Genomic DNA, 19,250 nt, shown 5'->3' on the forward strand with positions numbered 1-19,250 from the left:
GATGAAGCATGTCACCATTTGGTGAGTGAGGGCTCTTGTTCTAAATCAAATAGATTTTTTGGATCCTGTGGTTTCTTTAGAATCTGTACAGAACTCATTGTTTGGAACTGTGTACCCTTAATACCTGGAACACCTGAAATCTTCCATCATGTTTACTTAACCAGGTTGGAGTTGGCTGGCTATTGGACTGTAGTTGGGGTTTAGCGAGGAACCATTTTTGTAGATAACCTGGGCCTTAGCCCAGTAGGTCTCATAAATGATATGTATGGTGTCTAAAACTAGGAATTGAGTTCTTGATCCCATCCAGAGCCAGAGATTGATTTCAGTGCTAGTTTTGCATGGTATCCTTCCCCCGAGATTAAAATAAAGTTTGCAGCTGATTTTTTTTGTACTTTCTGCAGTTAAATAATGACAGACAGAAATGTGCGTTGCCATAATTTGAACTCTCTCTACTGTTTAGTTAGTAAAGAGCACTTTATTTAATGTAAAAAGTGTTTTCTGATGTAACCCCCTTTTCCTATTCCAGGACATTTGTCTACACTATTGCACATACTCGAGTCGCCACTGACCTAACCATCACCTCTCTGTCTCTCATAGAATGTCTGCGGGTTAAAGAATCCTAGGAAAAGGAAACTGGTAGTCTCTTATCTTAACAAACTTAATGTTATATTGGCCTTTCTCCCAGGAGACCTCGAAACAAATGTAGATTTGTGTCCGCTTGGGGTGCAATTCGATACTTCTTGTACTACAATATTTACTCCAGAGGATTATGCTTTTTAATTCATAAAGCAATCCCCTTCATTTTATATTATAAGGTGGTGGACCCCAATGGCAGGTACCTGTTGGTGACGGGCTCCCTTGCTAGCAAAACAATCCTGCTGCTTAATTTTTACGCACCAAATGTCGATACACCTGATTTCTATCACACCCTGACTAACCTGCTTGTGCAGTACACTGTAGATCTTATTCTTTTGGGAGGGGATTTCAACATCCCTCTTGCTCCACTGACCAACACTACTGGTCCTTCTAGCATTACTAAACCTCACTCACGTCGTGCTTTGCACAATATTTTGAGTACATACCATCTTCTAGATTCAACTATGCTTATGCTTTCAGCTGTTGAGCATCTACCTCAAACACTTTCAGACCATGCTGTGTTCAAATCTGAATTGTTGGAAGCGGTCTATCAGTGTTTTGAGTTCAATGTCAGCATTGTACAGTAATACACTACACTTTGGGAGACTTTCAAAGTTTATATTCGGGGCATCTGTGTTTACAAACATGCGTAAGTGTTGAGCAGTATCTGAACTGACTTAGCCAGAGTGGTACAAGAGCTTCTCTCTATTGACTCTAAAACTGCATGCGACATGACAACTCTGCAGTCACATAGACACAAAGTCTTATTGCAGGAGTTCAGGGACCTAGCAGATCGTAAATTGGCCTTCCTTGGCAATTGCGCTCGTTGATATTGGGAGGGCAAATGACCTGGTCACACCCTTGCCCGGCTGCATCTCCCCAACTACCAAAGTTCCTACATCACTAGCATAGTTACGGAAATGGGTTCTACCGTCACTGATAATGCTTCTATTGTAAGAGCATTTCAGTCATATCACCAACTTTGCACCACATGGCTTGCAGGTTCTCTGGACCCGCTTCATTCTTATCTTTCTGAAATAGCCATGGTGTGGATTTCGGATGACCAGCTGCAGCTTTTGGCCTCCCCTGTAACCTACAAGGAAATCATACACGCCATAGATGACCTGGGCGGGTCTAAGGCCCCTGGCCCGGATGGCCTAATGAGAAATTTCTATAAAGCCTTTAAGCAGGTGTTGGTGCCGCATCTTTCGTAGCTTTATGCTGAAGCCCTTGAGGAAAGCATTCTCCCTCCTACCCTCCACGAATCAGTCATCGCACTATTACTCAAACTGGGAAAGCACCTGATCGCTGCACAGCTTATCGTCCATTATCACTTCTCAAGTACGACAACAAGATCTTGGCCATAGACATAGCGACTCACCTGGCTTTGTTGCGCGAACAAATTATTTCTCCATTACAAATGGGCTTTGTCCCACACAGCTCCACTGCGATCAACCTCCATTCCCGGTCCTGAACCAAATATCTCCTACTCTTCCTGCTGCAGTAGCCCTATTGGATGCGGAGAAGGCCTTTGATTCCCTTAAATGACCATTCTTGAAGGCCATCCTCTTTCTGAGACCTCATAAAGCTTCTCCTGTGGCTCGTCTGCAGGTTAAGGGCCAGCTGACTGGCACTTTCCCCGCTATCTAGGGACACTCAGCAGGGTTGGCTCTTTCCCCTTTACTATTCATTATTGCCCTTGACCCCTTAGTACGCCACATGCAAGAACATCACATCCATAGAGGGCTTCGAGTCACCAGGGGCCTCCTCCTGTCATCCATTTATACCAACAGTATTCTTTTATTTGTACGTGATCCTCCAACACTTCTGCCACCAGTTACTCCCGAAATTATACATTATGGCTCTTTCCATCAACTAGAGCAAATCTGAGCTCTTCCCATTGATGGACACTACCAACCCATGTATGCTAGAATACCCTTTACCTCGGAATCCTCCTTCATAGGAACAGAGAAGAGGTGGTCCACCTTAATTATGGGCCAGCAATCGACAAACTATCCACTCTGTATCTCAGGACGGATAGCCATCATTAAGATGGTGGGATGTTTCTCTATCTTGAACATCCCAATTGCCTTGATTAATACGTTCTTTTCGACACTGTGTGGCATGCTGACTCGGCTGATTTGGGCCAATTGCTGTCCCAGAATCAAATGGGACACCTTGATTCTCCCATATGAGCATGGCAATTTTGGCATGCCGGGCTTCAAGCTATATTATCTAGCTGCTCAATTTCACTTCTCTGTTTATTGGTATAACCCGATGTTCATCTTCCCTACCTTAAGCTGGAATCCCAGCAGCCATAACCTGCAATGCTAGCGTTGCTTTTCCCCTGTGGCCTACCTCGCAAAACAACTGACATGCATACTCTTTCCACAAAATGCTGGACCTGGACTAAACTGTGCAAATTACTCAGTGCTGCTATTTTATATTCTCCACACATTCCTCTTCAGAGTAATCCATGGCTGCCCCTTACCCAAGAAACATTGGTGTGGCCACGCTCTTGTCTCCATGAGTGACCTTTTTGTCAATGAGCAGCTTGAACTACACCCTGCTTTTTACTCCCAGTTGAAAAATTAATTTGCATGCAATTGCATAGCACCTTATGTGAGAAACTTTCATCTTACCCTCAAGAACCAGCAGAAATCCTGCCTCTCTCCTCAGTAAAAGCTGACCGCTCCAGACTGGTCTCTCGCCTCTTAACACGCAATGCTTGCAGTGAAACCTGTGCACACCCTCCAGTCCCAGACAGCATGGGAAATCGACCTGGGATACTCTTGCTCCTACAAAACATGGGCTTACTGCTGCACACAGACTAAGCAAATTTCCCCAAACAGCCAACTCAAACTTTTACATTACAGATTTCTTCAAAGAGCATATACCACTCCTTAAGTACTAGCACATTATGACCCTATGCGCCATCATTGGTGCCCCCACTGCCAGGCTGATCATGCTAATTTAATGCACTTCACTTGGACCTGCAGTGTGGTCCGGACCTATTGTATAGGCCTTTTTACCATACTTTCTACCATGTTAGATTTCACTGTCGACCTATACCCTCTAATTGCGATACTAGGATATGTTAAACCTCTGAGCCCTGGCTTATTCAGATTTACCACCATGGCTCTGCTCCTTGCCAAACGTCGTATTGCCCATATAGGGGGCAGTAGCACGCACCTCACTATTGTCGATTGGCTAACTGATATGCAGTACTGCGACACAACAAGAAAACGTTATACTTCACTACAAAGCCCCCACCTCTATGCCTAAGGACATATGGGAGCCCTTGCCGGTATATTTTTTGGCTTTAGAAACTACCACCACTTAATGCGCCACTACCTGCATCATTCAACCTATGTATCAATATCCCATGTACCTCCTCTCCCGCTCTTCAACCTTGAGTAGGACCCGTCGATGTTTTCTTTTCATGCATACTGACACACTTATTTCACTATATGCTTTATATACCTTAACAAGAGCATAAAAAAAAAAAGAGTACTTTCATTAGAGTGGGGTTCTCAAAGTATTTTACCAATATTGATACAATTCCCCCCTCAGCTAGAGCTCGGGTAAAGACTTTTTAAAAGATATTTTTTAAAGAGGAGGCACATTTTAATTGCACATAACATGCACTCCAGTTGTCTTCCTTGGGCAATTACCTCCTGTTTTTCCCCAAGTTTAGAGTTGGAATTTTACTTTACTTATGGAGATATCTTCCAATATGGATTGTACCAGACCAGTTGCTATGTTTTCTCCTAACCTTTCCGCAGCAAGGTCAATGGTTTGATAATCTTCCGACCTGCCTCCCGTCTGATAATTGTTCACATCTAAGCACTTTGCACTTAATGCTTTTTTTTGTTTGCAGTAGAAATCAGTAAGAATGTGTTTTCATGAGGTTTTCCTAGCATTTATAAGGGCATATTATTTAGTCCTGGGCCTGAGGCATGGCCCCTCTCACCTAGTTACATTTTGCTTTTATTCCTTTTAATATTTTAGCAGCGCTTCATTTTAGTGGAGATGTTTTTCATTCTTTTATCAGTTGCCCTTCCACGCAGAGTTTCTTATTCATTTCTTTGCACCACATTTACATCCTGTTCGCAACCCAAGGCTGTACAAGATATTTGACAGGTGTTGCCGGTCCAAAGAGTACATTGTCTACCTTACACAGAATGTCAGGACAGTTCTTAGAATAACAGATGTTATTATAAAACATCACCAAGCCCATACTATCGTAAAGGGGACACTCCAGCCAGCTTGCCATCTCATGCTGCACATCGTTGCAGTTTCTGCTGAAACCCTTTGGTTACTCTTTGTCTATGTGAGAGGACTCCCAGCAGACTAAAAGACCTCTTCGTCACTCTGAATGCAGATATGGGGATTGGGCTTCCTTCTGGGGTCCAGAAGGGTGGATTAGGACTACCATTGCTACTTGTTGTCATGTAGGAACTTAGTAGTGTAGGTACGGATGTTAGATGCCGTATTGTGAAAGTATGATGGAACTCTTGTGTTTTACTTTCCTGGTCACTACTGTAGTAACGCTGTGTTTCATTATTCTCATAATCGCAATTCATGGCTTTTTTTTTTATTTTTTTTTATATACAACGCAGTTGCCTCAATAAAAACCTATTGAGCCAAGATCCTGCTTCTGTTTTGTCTTTGCATGTATGAGACTTGTATAACTGAGAGAAAGGGGTACGGTTTGTTCCACCACGACTTCCCTGGGGAATCTGAGTAACATTTGATAGGCTGCTACAAATCACTCTTACCTTTGGTATTCGTGAGGTGCTACTAGCTAGCCAGAAGGGTTAAGGCGACAGCTGCCGCACGGTGTGCCATCAGGCTCAGTCCCCCATACTCGGTGGTGCTGCCGCCCAAACTCCATCAGCCTGGATATGATGGTGTTTTTTAATTTCTCTTAACATCACTTTGTTTTAATTTATTACAAAAGGGCTTTAATGTATTTAGAGCAATTAGGTTCACCTGAATTTTCTGTGTTGTGATAAGTTACATTATAGGGTCGCTAACTATTAGAATGGGATATTCTTAACTAGTCCTTATCCAGTATCACATACGATTTGTATTCCTGTCTTGGACAATTTTAATACAAATTGTACAAGTTTTTTTAAAAGTATATTAATTAGGTATAGTAACATTTTTATTATTTTATGTGAACAATTTTATTAATTAGAATTGATTGTGTGGACTTGTTATGTAAATGTTGATCTTTTATGCCTGAAATTGCTGTATAAAATATGTATATATGAATGACTGACTAGGCATTAACTTATCTTTTATGTTATTGCAGATTTAAATGTTCTGTAAATTTGTTTTGGGGCCCTTAAAAAAAAGTTTGTTCCCAGTTTTCTCAAATGGTTCCTGTGGTTAGAGAAATCTTCATGTTTGTAGCTTTGCCCTCCTGAAATACAGTGGTCTGCTTGCAGTAAATTGTAAGCCAAAAAACATTTGTGCTGGGATTGGAAGTGTTATGCACTGTATACCATAAGATAGGGTTACAGCACTACGTAAGTCGGTAATCATAGCCAAATGCTCTGCAGAGGGGAAGACTGCAGTGTCAAGGTTATTTTAAAACCTCATCAGCACATGGATCTTAAAATTAGTATGGCTATTTCAGTGTTAACAAAAATGGCAGCATTCTGCAGTGTCTAGAGAAAAGATCACTTTACGTGATCAGAGGGAACCACTGTGAGAAATTGGTTTATTGGTTGGCTGGGGTGTGAGTCTTGGTCAAGCAACAGCCGCAATTCCTTGCAAGGTGAACCGCAAAGTCACAATTTTTTTTTTGATAAACAAACTTTATTGTTTTAAAGAGCGTCAGAACTTCAAACAAAGCAGGTAGAAAGAGCAGCGGACATTTACAGGGTAATACTTTCTGGCGACAGGCCGCCACCGGCGCAAGTTTGAACACAGGTATGGATTGACTAGGGCATCCAGCGTAAGCTCCCTTACCTCCGCCATGCTTGTGTCCTCTGTCCATTCCGTAATCATACAACCATCCAACCCCCCCCCCAGATTCTCTCAAATTTCCCAGGGCAGCCTCTAGATTCCTAAACCACTTTCTCTTGAATTGCGCACCAGTCAACACCTTTTCGCCACTTTCGAATCGATGGGCCCTCGGGGGAGATCCAGGTAGCGGCAATGTCTCGTTTGGTGACCAGCATGGCCGTGGCGTCCAGGGCTTGTTTCGCTCGTGGGCCTCCCATCTCTTCCATCACTTCCAGCAGGGCCAACTTGGCAGACCTTTGAACCTCCCGTCCCAGTGCGGCCCCGATCTCCCGGAACACCCCGTCCCAGAATATCTGTATCACGTGACATGACCAGACCATATGGAAGTCGGCAGGGCCACCCCCACACCGCGGGCACTGGGCGGAGGGGCGCAGACCCGCACGGTGTAGTCTGGACGGTAGGTAAGCTCTGTGTAAGTAGAAGAATTGCACGGCGCGGAGTCTAGCCGACATCGCCAAGTCCCTGGGCGCCATCAGAGCCTCCCTCCATTCCGAGTCCTCTAAGGCCCCCACCCAAGACTCCCATCTTACTCTGGTGGAGTTCAGGCCTTCGGGAGCATTGTTAATTAGCATGCTATATATTTGGGAGACACTTTTCCCCCCCAGGTTACCCATGAGTAATTTTGCCTCGAGAGGGTTGAATTCAGGCAAGGGACTGGTGTTTGGCAGGTAGACCCTCAGAGCGTGTCTGAGCTGAAGGTATTTGAAGAACTGTGTCTGAGTTAGTTGGAAATCTATCTGCATGTCACGGAAGGACTTCATTGATTCACCTTTCCACACATCACCCACAAAGAAAATGCCTAGCCGGTCCCAGTCTTTGAATCCCTCTAATGACGCTGCCGCGCTTAGCCATCTCCCTGCCCATAATGGAGTCTGGTGTGCGATAGTGGCGTTCCATCGGGTGTGTCTCAAAGCTGCACGCTACGCCAAGAAGGCCGCTCTGCTCACCTCTCCCATACCCCGGGGGAGGGGTTCCCAAATAGTATTCCTAGGATGTGTGGAAACCCCACGGTCTCAAGTTCCACTCGGTATGCTGGGTCCCCCCCTCCTCCATTAAACCAGTTGTGAATCACTATGAGCTGAGTGGCTAGATAATACAAGTAGGGGTCTGAGGCACCTAGGCCTCCGTCGTATGTTCCTTTTCTACAGTGGTGGGTCGCTACTCTGTGTCTGGCACCTCTCCACAGGAACCAGCCCGTGGCGTTTTTGAGAGCTCTGAACCAGGAACGAGGGATCGGCAGGGGAAAGTTCTGAAAGATATATAGGAGCCTCAGTAGGATCATCATCTTAAAAAGGGCTATGCGGCCCATTACATTCAGAGGTAGGGTTTGCCATCTATGTAGGTCCGACCTGATGCCTGTCATCAACGGTGTCAGGTTTTTGTCCCAAGCCAGTTCGGGCAAGGTGGATACCCAGACGCCCAGGTATTTAAAACTGAGTCGACGTAATGGTATTATGTCCTGCCAGTCGAAGCAGTCACGCGAGCTAGCCAGTGGGATCAGCACCGATTTAGTGGGATTCACCTTCAATCCTGATGCCCGCTCATAGCGCCGCAGGAGGCAAAGGCTTTGTGGGCCCGTTGTACTGGGATCCTCCATGTACAACAGAACGTCATCGGCGTATAGTGCAATTCTGTCTTCTTGGGATTGATCCCAGTTCCACCTGCGGTATACTGGGTCTGTCCTGATCATCTGAGCCAGGGGCTCGATGGCCTGGACAAACAGGAGGGGAGACCAGGGACATCCCTGTTGTGTGCCCCACTGCACCATGAACGCTGGGGACAGGGTGCCGTTCACCTGCACGCGGGCTGTGGGGTTAGCATATAGTGTCTGAACCAGACGACAAAATCTTGGGCCTAGGCCTGCTCGTTGAAGCACCAGGAGGAGAAAGCCCCAGTCCACCGAATCGAACGCCTTTTCAAAGTCTATGAGTAGAAGGGCAAGATCCCTGTGTAGACGGTAGATGCAGTGTTGAGTGCTGCGAGTGGCCACGAATCCACGTTGATCCGGGTGGATCAGTTGTGGTAAGACTCTTTTGAGGCGGTTAGCGAGGATAGTGGCAACATTTTTTACTTCGGTATTGATGAGTGATATTGGTCTATAGTCAGCGCAGTGTGGTGAGGGAGGTTGGGATTTAGGGAGCACCACAATGGTGGCGGCGTCTAATTCCCAGGGGAAGGATCTACTCTCTTCAACCTCTGCGTAAAGTTTTAGCAGGTATGATGTTACGTCCTCTCTAAAGGCTTTGTAGTATTCAGCGGGGAACCCGTCTGGTCCTGGTGTTTTCCCGGCGCCAAGGGTCGATATGGTTCCTATTTCTTCAGCACTGATAGCTTCGTCTAAAATTTGCCTCTCCACTGCTGGTGGCTCTGAGAGGGGGACCTCGTCTAATATACGTTGGGCCAGCTCCAGGTCAACCAGAGCAGATTTTTGATACAATGTTTGGTAGTACTTAGTGAAAGTGTTTGCTATTTCCGGGTGTTTTACCACAGGGTTACCCTCCCCGTCATAGACTTCCGGGACTATCCTGGAGGCATGGTGGTGTGACGCCAGCCTATATAGCATTGCAAAGTCACTAAATTAACCTGTGCTTAACCCTGGGTGGCTTGACACAAAAAGCACTCAGGCTAAACCTATAGGCAATGTGTTAATGTGTATGCAGCACACACACATCAATACAGTAAAAGCACAACACAATAAAAATCCCAAACTGATTTATAAACAAAGTACATTTTAATAAATCATTTGACAACAAAATCATGAAAATCCAATTAGCAGAACCAGAGCTCTGAATTTTTACAGTTTACGGTTCATAAGAGCAAGTCCTCAGTTTTGGAAAATGCCCACCTGGGCACCTTTACTACCACAACCAAGGGTCCAGGAATGGATGGAGACCTCTTGACTGGTCAGGACTCACTCGAGCTGGTTCATGGTGCAGGTGTAAGATGGTGGCAGCTTGTTATGTCCCTGTGGCTCAAAACAGGATACCAGCTAAACTAGGCCTTGGAGTCACTTCTGAAGTCCCTGGTGCAGGTGGTGATGCAGGGCTGACCTCTTAAAGTTCCAAGCAGGCTCCAGGCATCGAAGCATTCGTTCCAGGTAAAGTATTTTTTATACCCTGCTTCTAGAAGTTGGTTGAAGTTTCCAAAACGGTTCTCTGAAGTTCCATGAATTTCCTGCCTCCCCTGCTTGGGCTCCTAGCTAGCTGCACTGACAATACAAGGTTGTTAAGCTTATTGTGTGGTGATAGAGCTCAGCCTTTTCAGTTGCATATGAGGATGTGATTAGCACCGGCCCTCCATCAAGTCAATTAATGGCCCATTTAGGCTCTGCTAATCCCACTATTGTGTGATTAGGGTGAATTCACAAAATCTCAACTGTCAGTTGCACTCAGTCATGTGACCTTAGGCAGGCTGCAGGTACAGAGGGCTAAGGGCTTTTATAAAAGTGGCATTTTCAAACTTGTAATGATACATTTGACTTTACTGTGAAAGAGGAATTATCATTACAAGTTCATAGATATCAAACATGAAATGTCTGCCACCTCTGGTTTAGGAATTACAATTAGGGGTGACATATGTAACAATAGGGGTATTTAAGGCCTGGCAAGGGGTTTAAAATTCTAAATCAACATGGCAGTGGGACACTGTGTTCAGGCTGCAGTAGCATGCCTGGGAGACATTTTAAATTGCTACTTAAGTGGGTGTCACAATAAGTGCTGCAAGCCCATTGGTAGGATTTAATTTATAGGCCCTCGCTATATGGTATACCACTCTGCAAGGGACTTATATGTAAATTAAATATTCCAATCAGGTAAATGCCAATCAAAACATGTTTAAGGGAGTGAGCACAAGCACTTTAGCACCGGTCAGCAGTGGTAAAGTGTACAGAGCCCTAAGGCCAACAAGCAATAATCCAGCAAAAAGTAGGAGAAGGAAGGCAAAAGGTTTGGGAGTGACCCTGTAGAGAGGGCAACAACCACAATGCCCCATGAACAAAAACCATCAGTCTGAGGCATATAAACACAAGCCTTCAGAGATTGATGGATCTGACTATCATATAGCTGTAAAGTAAGTGACCTGAAAATAACAGACCCAGCTCCAACTATCGTGTTAAAGTCCAGTCAGAGTTATATCCTGAAGTAACTAAACAGAGGGCTCTAGGCACTTAAATACTGAAATATCCAGTGCCCATTCATGAAACATTTCTGTTGGTCTGCTGGTGCGCTCCTTGGCACCGAACATATAATCGAGTATATTGTACCTCAGCTTACTCCAAAAAAGCATAGACAATAACTTTGCTATTGAGTGACATAGAAACACATTTGTGGAATCATTGTGATGTGCTTCGTAGTTTTAAGATCCTTTTATATTTTGAGGTTTGAGAGAGAGAACTCAACAAAGACTGACGCCTGTGGAACCTTTCATGGGATGTACTCGCCAAAACTACCTCCAAACAAATTACCAGCAGAGTGCTTGGGCACTGTCAACTCTACTTATCTGAGATGGAGATCGTATGTGATGACTGCAGGGTACCATCTGAAGAAGAGGAAGTTCTCCTCCATCTCCTCCCCATAGTTGGAAACCAATTTACTTTTGCAGCTTTACCACAAATAACAACAGATATTCCATGCATAACCGAGGATAGATGAAAATAAAGAAACACATTGAATTTCCTCTGCTTTTTCACTGGTGGCTTTAACTGTGAAAAGACAAAGACAGAATCGTAACTGTTCTTTTAGTGGGACCCACTCAGAGCCCTCTATTTCAAGGTAAGAATTTGGCTACTGGTTTCTACCCCTTGACACCATAGCACATTTCATAAAAATTGTCAAACATCACTTCAAATAGATGGGTACTAGACAAAATAACACAATAAAAAGTGGCAAAAAGCTTGCACATATACCCAATAGACGCACATTAATATGGAACTACCTCTCTGTTAGATGAGGGAGAGGCCCAGGCTCCGAGCCCTTCACTTGTTTGACGACTTGGCCATTTGATGGGGCCCCTGACACAGATGGGCAACAGGGGGAAGATAGCTTTTTCAGCCTCCCCTTGTAGCTTCCTCATTTGTTCTCCAACCCTCTTCCCAATAGATGTTTTAATGCTTCCCCTTGCTTAGCTGGAAGTTTTCCTTTCCTCTTCTCCTTATTTATAGTTTTCCTCTCTTCATTGTTGGCTTGTTGGCCCCCTGGTCCCTTTGTCTGGATACAGATATGACTAATAGGGCCTGATCGCTCTTCTTTAGGCACCCTCTCACAGCTACTGAGCCCTCATGCTCCCATGTTAGCCAGCACGGACATAGGGGTTTATCCTCATACTATTCTCATGTAATCTATATGGTGTCCCCCAGACATGCCTCCCTCCCCTTTGGCCTCTCAGACTGAAACTTGCTTAGCTTGTTACACATGCTCTCTGCATAGAGATTGAAAATACTGTAAGCTTTCCTATGCACTGAAACCGATATTATGCAGTTTTATGCCAAGTTACTGTATTTTTTTGTTGGAAATCTAATAAACAGATTCTGATTAAAAAAGACAAGAGGCATTGCTAAGAAAAGCAGTACGTTCTGTTGATTATTTTCTATATACTTCCTCATGTCCAAATGAATGGAAAGTATAGGGAAATATTGGATTTAAGGTAACGCAAGATTTTTTGACAACCATAATCTGATGGATATTTTTAACCTTGGATTCCTCGCCTTTAGACTACCAGGCGCCCAGGATCTGGAAAGTTTTCAAAGTATAGGTCCTGCCCATCTCTAGGTAGCACTGTGTGGCTCTGGGATGACTCTGTTCCACCCTGGAAGTGATAAGGTGGAGCTGCATATAAGCGTCACCCTTCTCAGTTCCTTTCTTTACGCATTTTTGAACATGGATCTAAAACTCCTCCTCTTTTTGTCAATTGACTAAATTCTTCCAAAATATTTTCCACAGTACAAGGAATTATATCCCCACCGATGACTACAGTGTTCAACCCATGCTGTGGGTGACAGGGCTGCAGGAGGTGTGCTTCTAGTGTTATGGCTCACAGCATAACTCAAGGTATTGTGAAGAATGGCCTTCATGCACTTGAATGCAATCTGGGACCCTGAGTCAAAGCTGTGTGTCACCGAACACTGAACAAGTCACAGACTTCACACAAATCCTCTTCCATGTAGAGGGTGCTGAATCATTCTTCTCCCAGGCCTTCTTCAGCAACAGGCCCTCTGTCAACAGGCTGCCTTAGAAGTCTGGATTGTTTGGTAAGCCAAATCTAAGAAGAAGCATAACAAGTTGAAGCAAGACTCAACCCCATCATGCCACTGTCCAAAGAGAAGGTGGGAAGGTGTCGAGGTGCCAATCAGTATTGCCGCCGATTGCAGAACCGATACCTCAGTTGAACCCATTTCTTTCCAGATTTCCTGAGTCATTGGTGATGCTGCTGTAGGTTGGGGTCTTTTGGAAGTCCAGCCTGTGTATTTTGGGCACTCTTCTGGTTCCTGCTAGTGTGCTTTAATGCCCCAAGAATCCGCACTGACTCCGGTGCTGCTTCCATTCTGGCTCCAAGATATGCACAAGCCCTTTTTCAGCAGACAGTGGTCCTGATGTCATCAGCACCAGTGTTAAAGCTTCTGCTGTCTCTGACTTTGAGCTGCATTTGTGTTGACCCCAACAAGGTTGCACCTTGACTCCACCCCAGTTCACTCAGTCCCTGTATGCGCTGATTCAAACTAAACGCTTCTTCTTCCATTATCTCTTTGTCTGAGGCATCATCTTTTTGTCTCTGAATCCAAGCAACCCGAAAATGACAGTTGTGATGATGGTTATGATTTTCCCCCCTACACTGTGATGATGATCATATTAAAATGGACTTGCAGGAGCCAATGAGCTCAGTACATCTCCTGACTCAAGATTAGCTTCACCTCTTGAACCATGCAAGAGGAAGGTGCATCATTTGCCATGATGATTAGAAGTGCACCTGAGGTCCTGGATCTGCAGCTGCCCTCATTAGAAGTCAAATTGAATGTCCTTACTGAAGTTTGCGCCCTGGGCCAACCTCAACTGTGCCTGTCCATGTGAAGATCATCTGACTGACACCCTTATGGGCACTTGGAAGGAACCTTAGTTTTTCCCATGGGTCAGTCAGGTGTCCAAACACCACAAATCAATGCCAGGCAAACTGGACTTTCTTATGCATCTCACAGCTCTGCAAGAGAATTGGTAGCAAGAAGCACTTCTGCAAAGGTTCACATAATGTGCAAAAAAGCATAAAGTGCATAGTGAATTGTGCAATAGCAGCATCACAAGGCAGCATGAGAGAGAGAGGCCTGCCAAGAATTTAATGGGGAAAGCCACTAAAAAAAGCAGTGTTGAGTCTGACCCTTGTAAGATAAAATCTATACTGAGGTTTGGTTATTCAAACGAAGTATGGTTCCAAGCCAGTTTTTAAAGAAATTTGCATGTAGCTGATTGCTGAAGACATGTCCAAAATGCACAAGTCTCTTCTCTTGATGGGACTTGTAGGCTTCCCTGAGCATCTTTTTGCACTTTGAGCAGATGGCTTCAGGGCTGTCGAAAAAGTGTCTGCAACCCAAACTGAAAAAGGTGTTTTTTATATATGACAACCACTGGGTAGCTGACATGTTTTCCAGGCTTACACAGTTGACAAGCACCTACCTAGAAAAGGTGGCGCTTGGTGTATTCTATATTTTTAGCCATAATAAAAGGGGTGCAATGTTAATTTGGTCCTCTCTAAAGTTGTAATTTTTCTTCCAGAACAAACTGTCTTTCTGCCATTGCTCACTGTCACCTAGGTGCTGAACGGCTCTTTGATTAGTTGGGAATTAACTCTTAGAGCTGAGATATAGGGAGAGGGGTTAACCTTCCTTTGACAGGATGGCCATCTGCGCTGTGCCAAGGAACATAAATAACTTCAAACAATGCCTCCCCTGTCACTGGCAGATGGGGCTCACGTGTGGTTCTATCCCTCTGTTGCCCTGCCTGCCAGCCTGGCACAACTCCGAGTGAGAGATAAGCTGCTCCCGGAACTCGTTTTGAGTGACCACAGGGGAGGTTTTGCTCAGTTTCCTGGCCACATCTTTAGGGTGGGCACAGGATCACTTCACAAGGAAGGCTAGGTTCTGTCATTGTTGCTTTATGTAGAGAAGTGCACTGTGGGATAGATTTCAGTAAAACACTCAGGAACTGCTACCAAATTGGTTAGGGTCACCTATGGGAACTTTTACCCCATTGTTTAAGGATTGGCCAGGAGTTCCCCTCACCCACAGAGAAGCAGTGGATATAAATGTGACCCCTCCTGTACCCTGTTCTGAACACTGCTGGGCCTGTGGAAGACAGAAGGCCTGCACCTGCTGTTGTGACCTGTGAGGAGAACCCTAAGTGCTGGTCCTGCTCCCACTTGTACACATGACAAATAAGTGAACTTAGTCCGTTGACTGACCTCCTTTTAAGCTGCCGGGACACAAGGCTGAGAGAACGCTACTTTCCTAAAGAGCCAGCTGATCTGTTGAACTAAACCTGCCCTTGACTCTGCTGGTAGCTCCTGTTGTTCCTGAGGAACTAGAACCCTTGGCTAATGTTATAGTGCACTTCTGCCCAAATTGCAAAAGGATGGACTTAGAAACTTTCTGCCAAATTTTCATGTGAAGAATCGGTGAAAGACTGGGACCACTGTTTAGCCGAAGCCATCATCTCTGAATCACTATTCGGATCCAACTTGCTGGTTTGTCCTGTAGAAGGAGATCTGACTTCCAGAAATGTTTCTAATTCTGAACATTGAAGGCTTCACCGAGAATGTCACCAAACCAAAGCTTATCAACGTCGAGACCTTCCTGGGCACGGATGCCAGCTGCCGCGCAGTAACCCTGCTCTACAGAAAATCATAGTCTTCGAACCCCAACTCTGACACAGCTTTGAAGCTTAAGAAGCCGCTAACTTGTTGACTACCACCTTTTCTCCAGAAAACAATCTACATCCGCAAGTAACTCTTTGACCGGGACCTACCTGGGCCTCGCATTAGACCCGCACTCCATCTCATTCTGCTTCAAGCCTTACCCTTGACCCTTTCTAGCACGACCAAATTGCCCATAGTTGGCACTTTGTGCTTTTTGGAGCTTGAAATAAGTTTGAAGTTTAAAAAAACATCTCCCAAGTTTCCTTTTGTGTCATTCTGTTCATTAAAATAATCTCTATTGTAATAATTTGGATTGGGTTTTTATTGTGTTCTTTTTTCAACTTTTAACTGTTTTGATATTTCTGAATGTATTACACATTTTCTTAAATTAGGCCTGTCTGCTCTGTGACATAACTACCAGGGGTTGAGCTCAGGTTTAATTTACCAAAATCTTTACTGGATCCGCTTTATTATACTACTTTTGCTAAGTAAAATAGCTGACTCTATCAAAAAGTGCAAAATCATTGGTACAGGCAAGCAACTTCTCCATCTTTACCAGTGTATTAGAGCCTGTGTTTTACGGAGAAATTGTTCAGGCACATTGACCCTAATTTTAAGTTTTATTTAACACTTTTGGCCTCAAACCTTTTGTGTATAAAAGTTAAAAGGGTATTTGAGAAGTTAGAGCTGCAAGGATCAGAGTTCATGGTTTATAAGGTACAGTACAGGGTTAACCCTCAGATAGGTGCATTTGTTCTAGTTTGTGAATGTCCTCCAATATCTCATTGTTAGAGTGTTTAAAGTCAACCTGGCTGATATTCTGTATATAATTCTATCTTTCAGGTGATGAAAAGTGCGCAGAAGAATCCCAAGAAGTTCACATGGAAACCGAGAGTAAAGAGTAGATGCTTAGAAAAACTCAACGCTTCCTGGGGTTACTTAAAGTTTTTTGTTTGTATAGTAGCAGAAACTTCGGTCTGCAACTTGTGACGCTGGCACCAACAGCATTGTTGTAGGAAGATTTGTTTTGTGTTTGTAATCATTTGTAGTCTCTGGGACACAAAAACTAATGTTTGAAAGCAAGATAACTTTAAGTATATTTTCGAGAGCAAGTATTTTAGATGTACATTTATGTAAATGTAAAATTAGAAATATGTTTTTTATTAAAATGTTGCGTTTTCTTAAATTTAGAATTCCTATTTCAAGTTTTTAGTCTTATTTATGTACGTTGTATTTATGCAGTGTGAACCTAGGCACGAAGCAATGGAGCGCTATACCATATTAGGAGGAACAATGAAGAGGGGAAAGGATGGGTGATTGGGCACTGGAGGGAGTTAATTGCACATTAGAGCACTGCTGAGGGATGATAGGAGATGGCTTGATGTTTGGTGCAAGGTACGAAAGTGGGGACGTATTTGGCAGCCCTCTATGTGATATTCGGTCCTAAAGATGATATGAACTTGTAGAGGTAGTCACTGAAGCTCTGCCAACATTGAAATTATGATGACCTCTGAATATGCTGGTTGATGCGTGATGCAGAATGAAGACTGTGGAGTCTGAAGGGTTTTTGCGATGCCAGCCACCAGCTCATTCCTTCTATCGAACTGAGATGGGCTTGCCGTCATTCCGAAGTTCTCTTCTGGAAGGAAAGGCTTCACTCTTCCAAAGGGATGCCAGTAGTCTTGGTTTCTGTGCAGTGTTTTGAAGCTGATATTGGTATTAATGTAAACGTCTATGAAGTTAGAGCTCTTGATGACTAAAAAAATGCTAACCAGGTTCATCACGTTGAGGCATTACGATAAGAGCATACTTTCTTAGTTTGGTTGAAACTGATATTGCCCTTGAACATTCAGCCTTGGATTGATAGCAAGACAGTTATTCAGGGGGACGATGTCTAGGCTAACCTTGACCTTCAGGTAGAGCTGCATGTTATCAGCATACAGGGGGGTGCGGTGCATACGTTCTTCCCTTTAATTAGGTTTCCCAAGTGCTCGAAGTACATGTTAAAAAAAACTAATGAAAGTTTGACTATTGAAGCCTACAGAAATGTAAGTAATTTAACACTTGTTGGACCGTCGGCCAAATGTTGCAGCATTTTTTTTTTTTATCAAATGAGGAAAGTAATTAGTGGAGCTCAAATTTGTTGACAGAAAAAGCCCGTTTAGTGCACTAAAAGTAATGACTTTATCTTGCACTTATGTAAATGGAAGCAAGGAGGAAAGTGAAGATGCATTGTGTTATTGTGTTTCTTTTGGCCTTTAGAAGGGCATGAAAGCAGCAGTGGTCACATTTTACTATTACGGATTATTGGACCTCATCTTTGAGGACAGTGCTTTCCATCCATACCTGTTTCTCCTCTTGTTTCTAACATCAGGCCCTCAGTATTACCTCCAGCCACCTACTTGTATGCAGTCCTTGTTTTCCATTCTCCCATGCAGCCTATAGTGTGGTCCTTCATCTGCATCTCTCTCCCACTACCCAAAAAACCTCCTTACAACTGCAGCAGTCAGCCCTCTCACTTCTGCAGGCCTTCCCTTCCTGCTAAACCTTTGCTTCTTCTTTCCTACACCTCTCATTTTTACTAGACCATTCTGCCACCTTCCTCATGTGGCAAAATCCCTCCTACAGCACCTTCCTACCACCCTTTCAGGTCACCTCTGCCCACACCCACCTGTGTGTGTGTGTGTGTGTGTGTGTGTATATATATATATATATATATATGTTCGATGGCATGTGTAGCTGCAGATACACATGCTTTACACATCCCGCCATCTAGTGTTGGGCTCGGAGTGTTACAAGCTGTTTTTCTTCGAAGAAGTCTTTTCGAGTCACGAGATCGAGGGACTCCTCCCCTTTCGGCTCCATTGCGCATGGGCGTCGACTCCATCTTAGATTGTTTTCTTTCTGCCATCGGGTTCGGACGTGTTCCTTTTCGCTCTGCGTTTTGGTTCTGAAAGATAGTTAGAATCTCGGAAAATTCGACGGTATTGTTTGCGTTCGGTATCGAGTTAGTTACAACAGATCGACACCGAATTTTGAAGAGCTCCGGTGGCCCTTTGGGGTTTTTCGATCCCCCGTCGGGGCCTGGTAGGCCCGACCACGTGTCTCTTCAAGGCTAATGGAACGGACCCCATTCCGCTTCTGCCCCAAATGTCACAACAAGTATCCTTATACAGATCAGCACCTGGTCTGTAACTTGTGTTTGTCTCCAGAACACAAAGAAGATACTTGTGAAGCCTGTCGAGCGTTTCTGTCGAGGAAGAAATTAAGAGACCGAAGAGCGAGAAGACTGCAGATGGCGTCGGCGCCGACAGGACAAAGACACTTGGAGGAGGAAGAAGAAACCTTCTCCATCGAGGAGTCGGACTCGGACTCGGTCGATCCCGAACAGACGCCGACACACAAAACTCACGAGAAGACCGCAAGAGCCCAGGGGACGCCACCGCCAGCAGGCCATGGCTTAACCCGAAAAATAGGTGACCGATCATCGGCACCGAAAAAGGGCACGCATGTGTCGAAGACATCCGACTCCGGTCGAGATACCGGCACACAGCAGACTCTACCCCGAGACAGCGGGTCCGAGCAAGTTTGGCACCGAGAGGGCGGCACCGAAACGAGTCGGCACCGAGAGACGGGGACGCCGAAAATAAAAAAAAAAGTGTTGTCAGAGCCAAAAAAGA

At 44.5% G+C, this 19,250-nt stretch overlaps 1 protein-coding gene across 4 annotated transcripts in view; it reads left to right on the top strand.

Moving 5' to 3' along the window:
- The window catches only part of THOC7 (THO complex subunit 7), a 112,007-nt gene extending 95,244 nt beyond the window's left edge, over positions 1-16,763 (top strand). For all 4 annotated transcript variants that reach the window (XM_069206516.1, XM_069206515.1, XM_069206514.1 and 1 more), the window contains exon 8: positions 16,414-16,763. In XM_069206516.1, coding sequence (XP_069062617.1) covers positions 16,414-16,475 — 62 coding nt within the window. In that variant the 3' untranslated portion in view covers positions 16,476-16,763. The remainder of the gene's footprint in view (positions 1-16,413) is intronic.
- Positions 16,764-19,250: the final 2,487 nt, after the last annotated feature.

This window comes from Pleurodeles waltl, chromosome 9 (genome assembly GCF_031143425.1).
Source record: "Pleurodeles waltl isolate 20211129_DDA chromosome 9, aPleWal1.hap1.20221129, whole genome shotgun sequence".
Lineage (NCBI taxonomy): Eukaryota > Metazoa > Chordata > Amphibia > Caudata > Salamandridae > Pleurodeles > Pleurodeles waltl.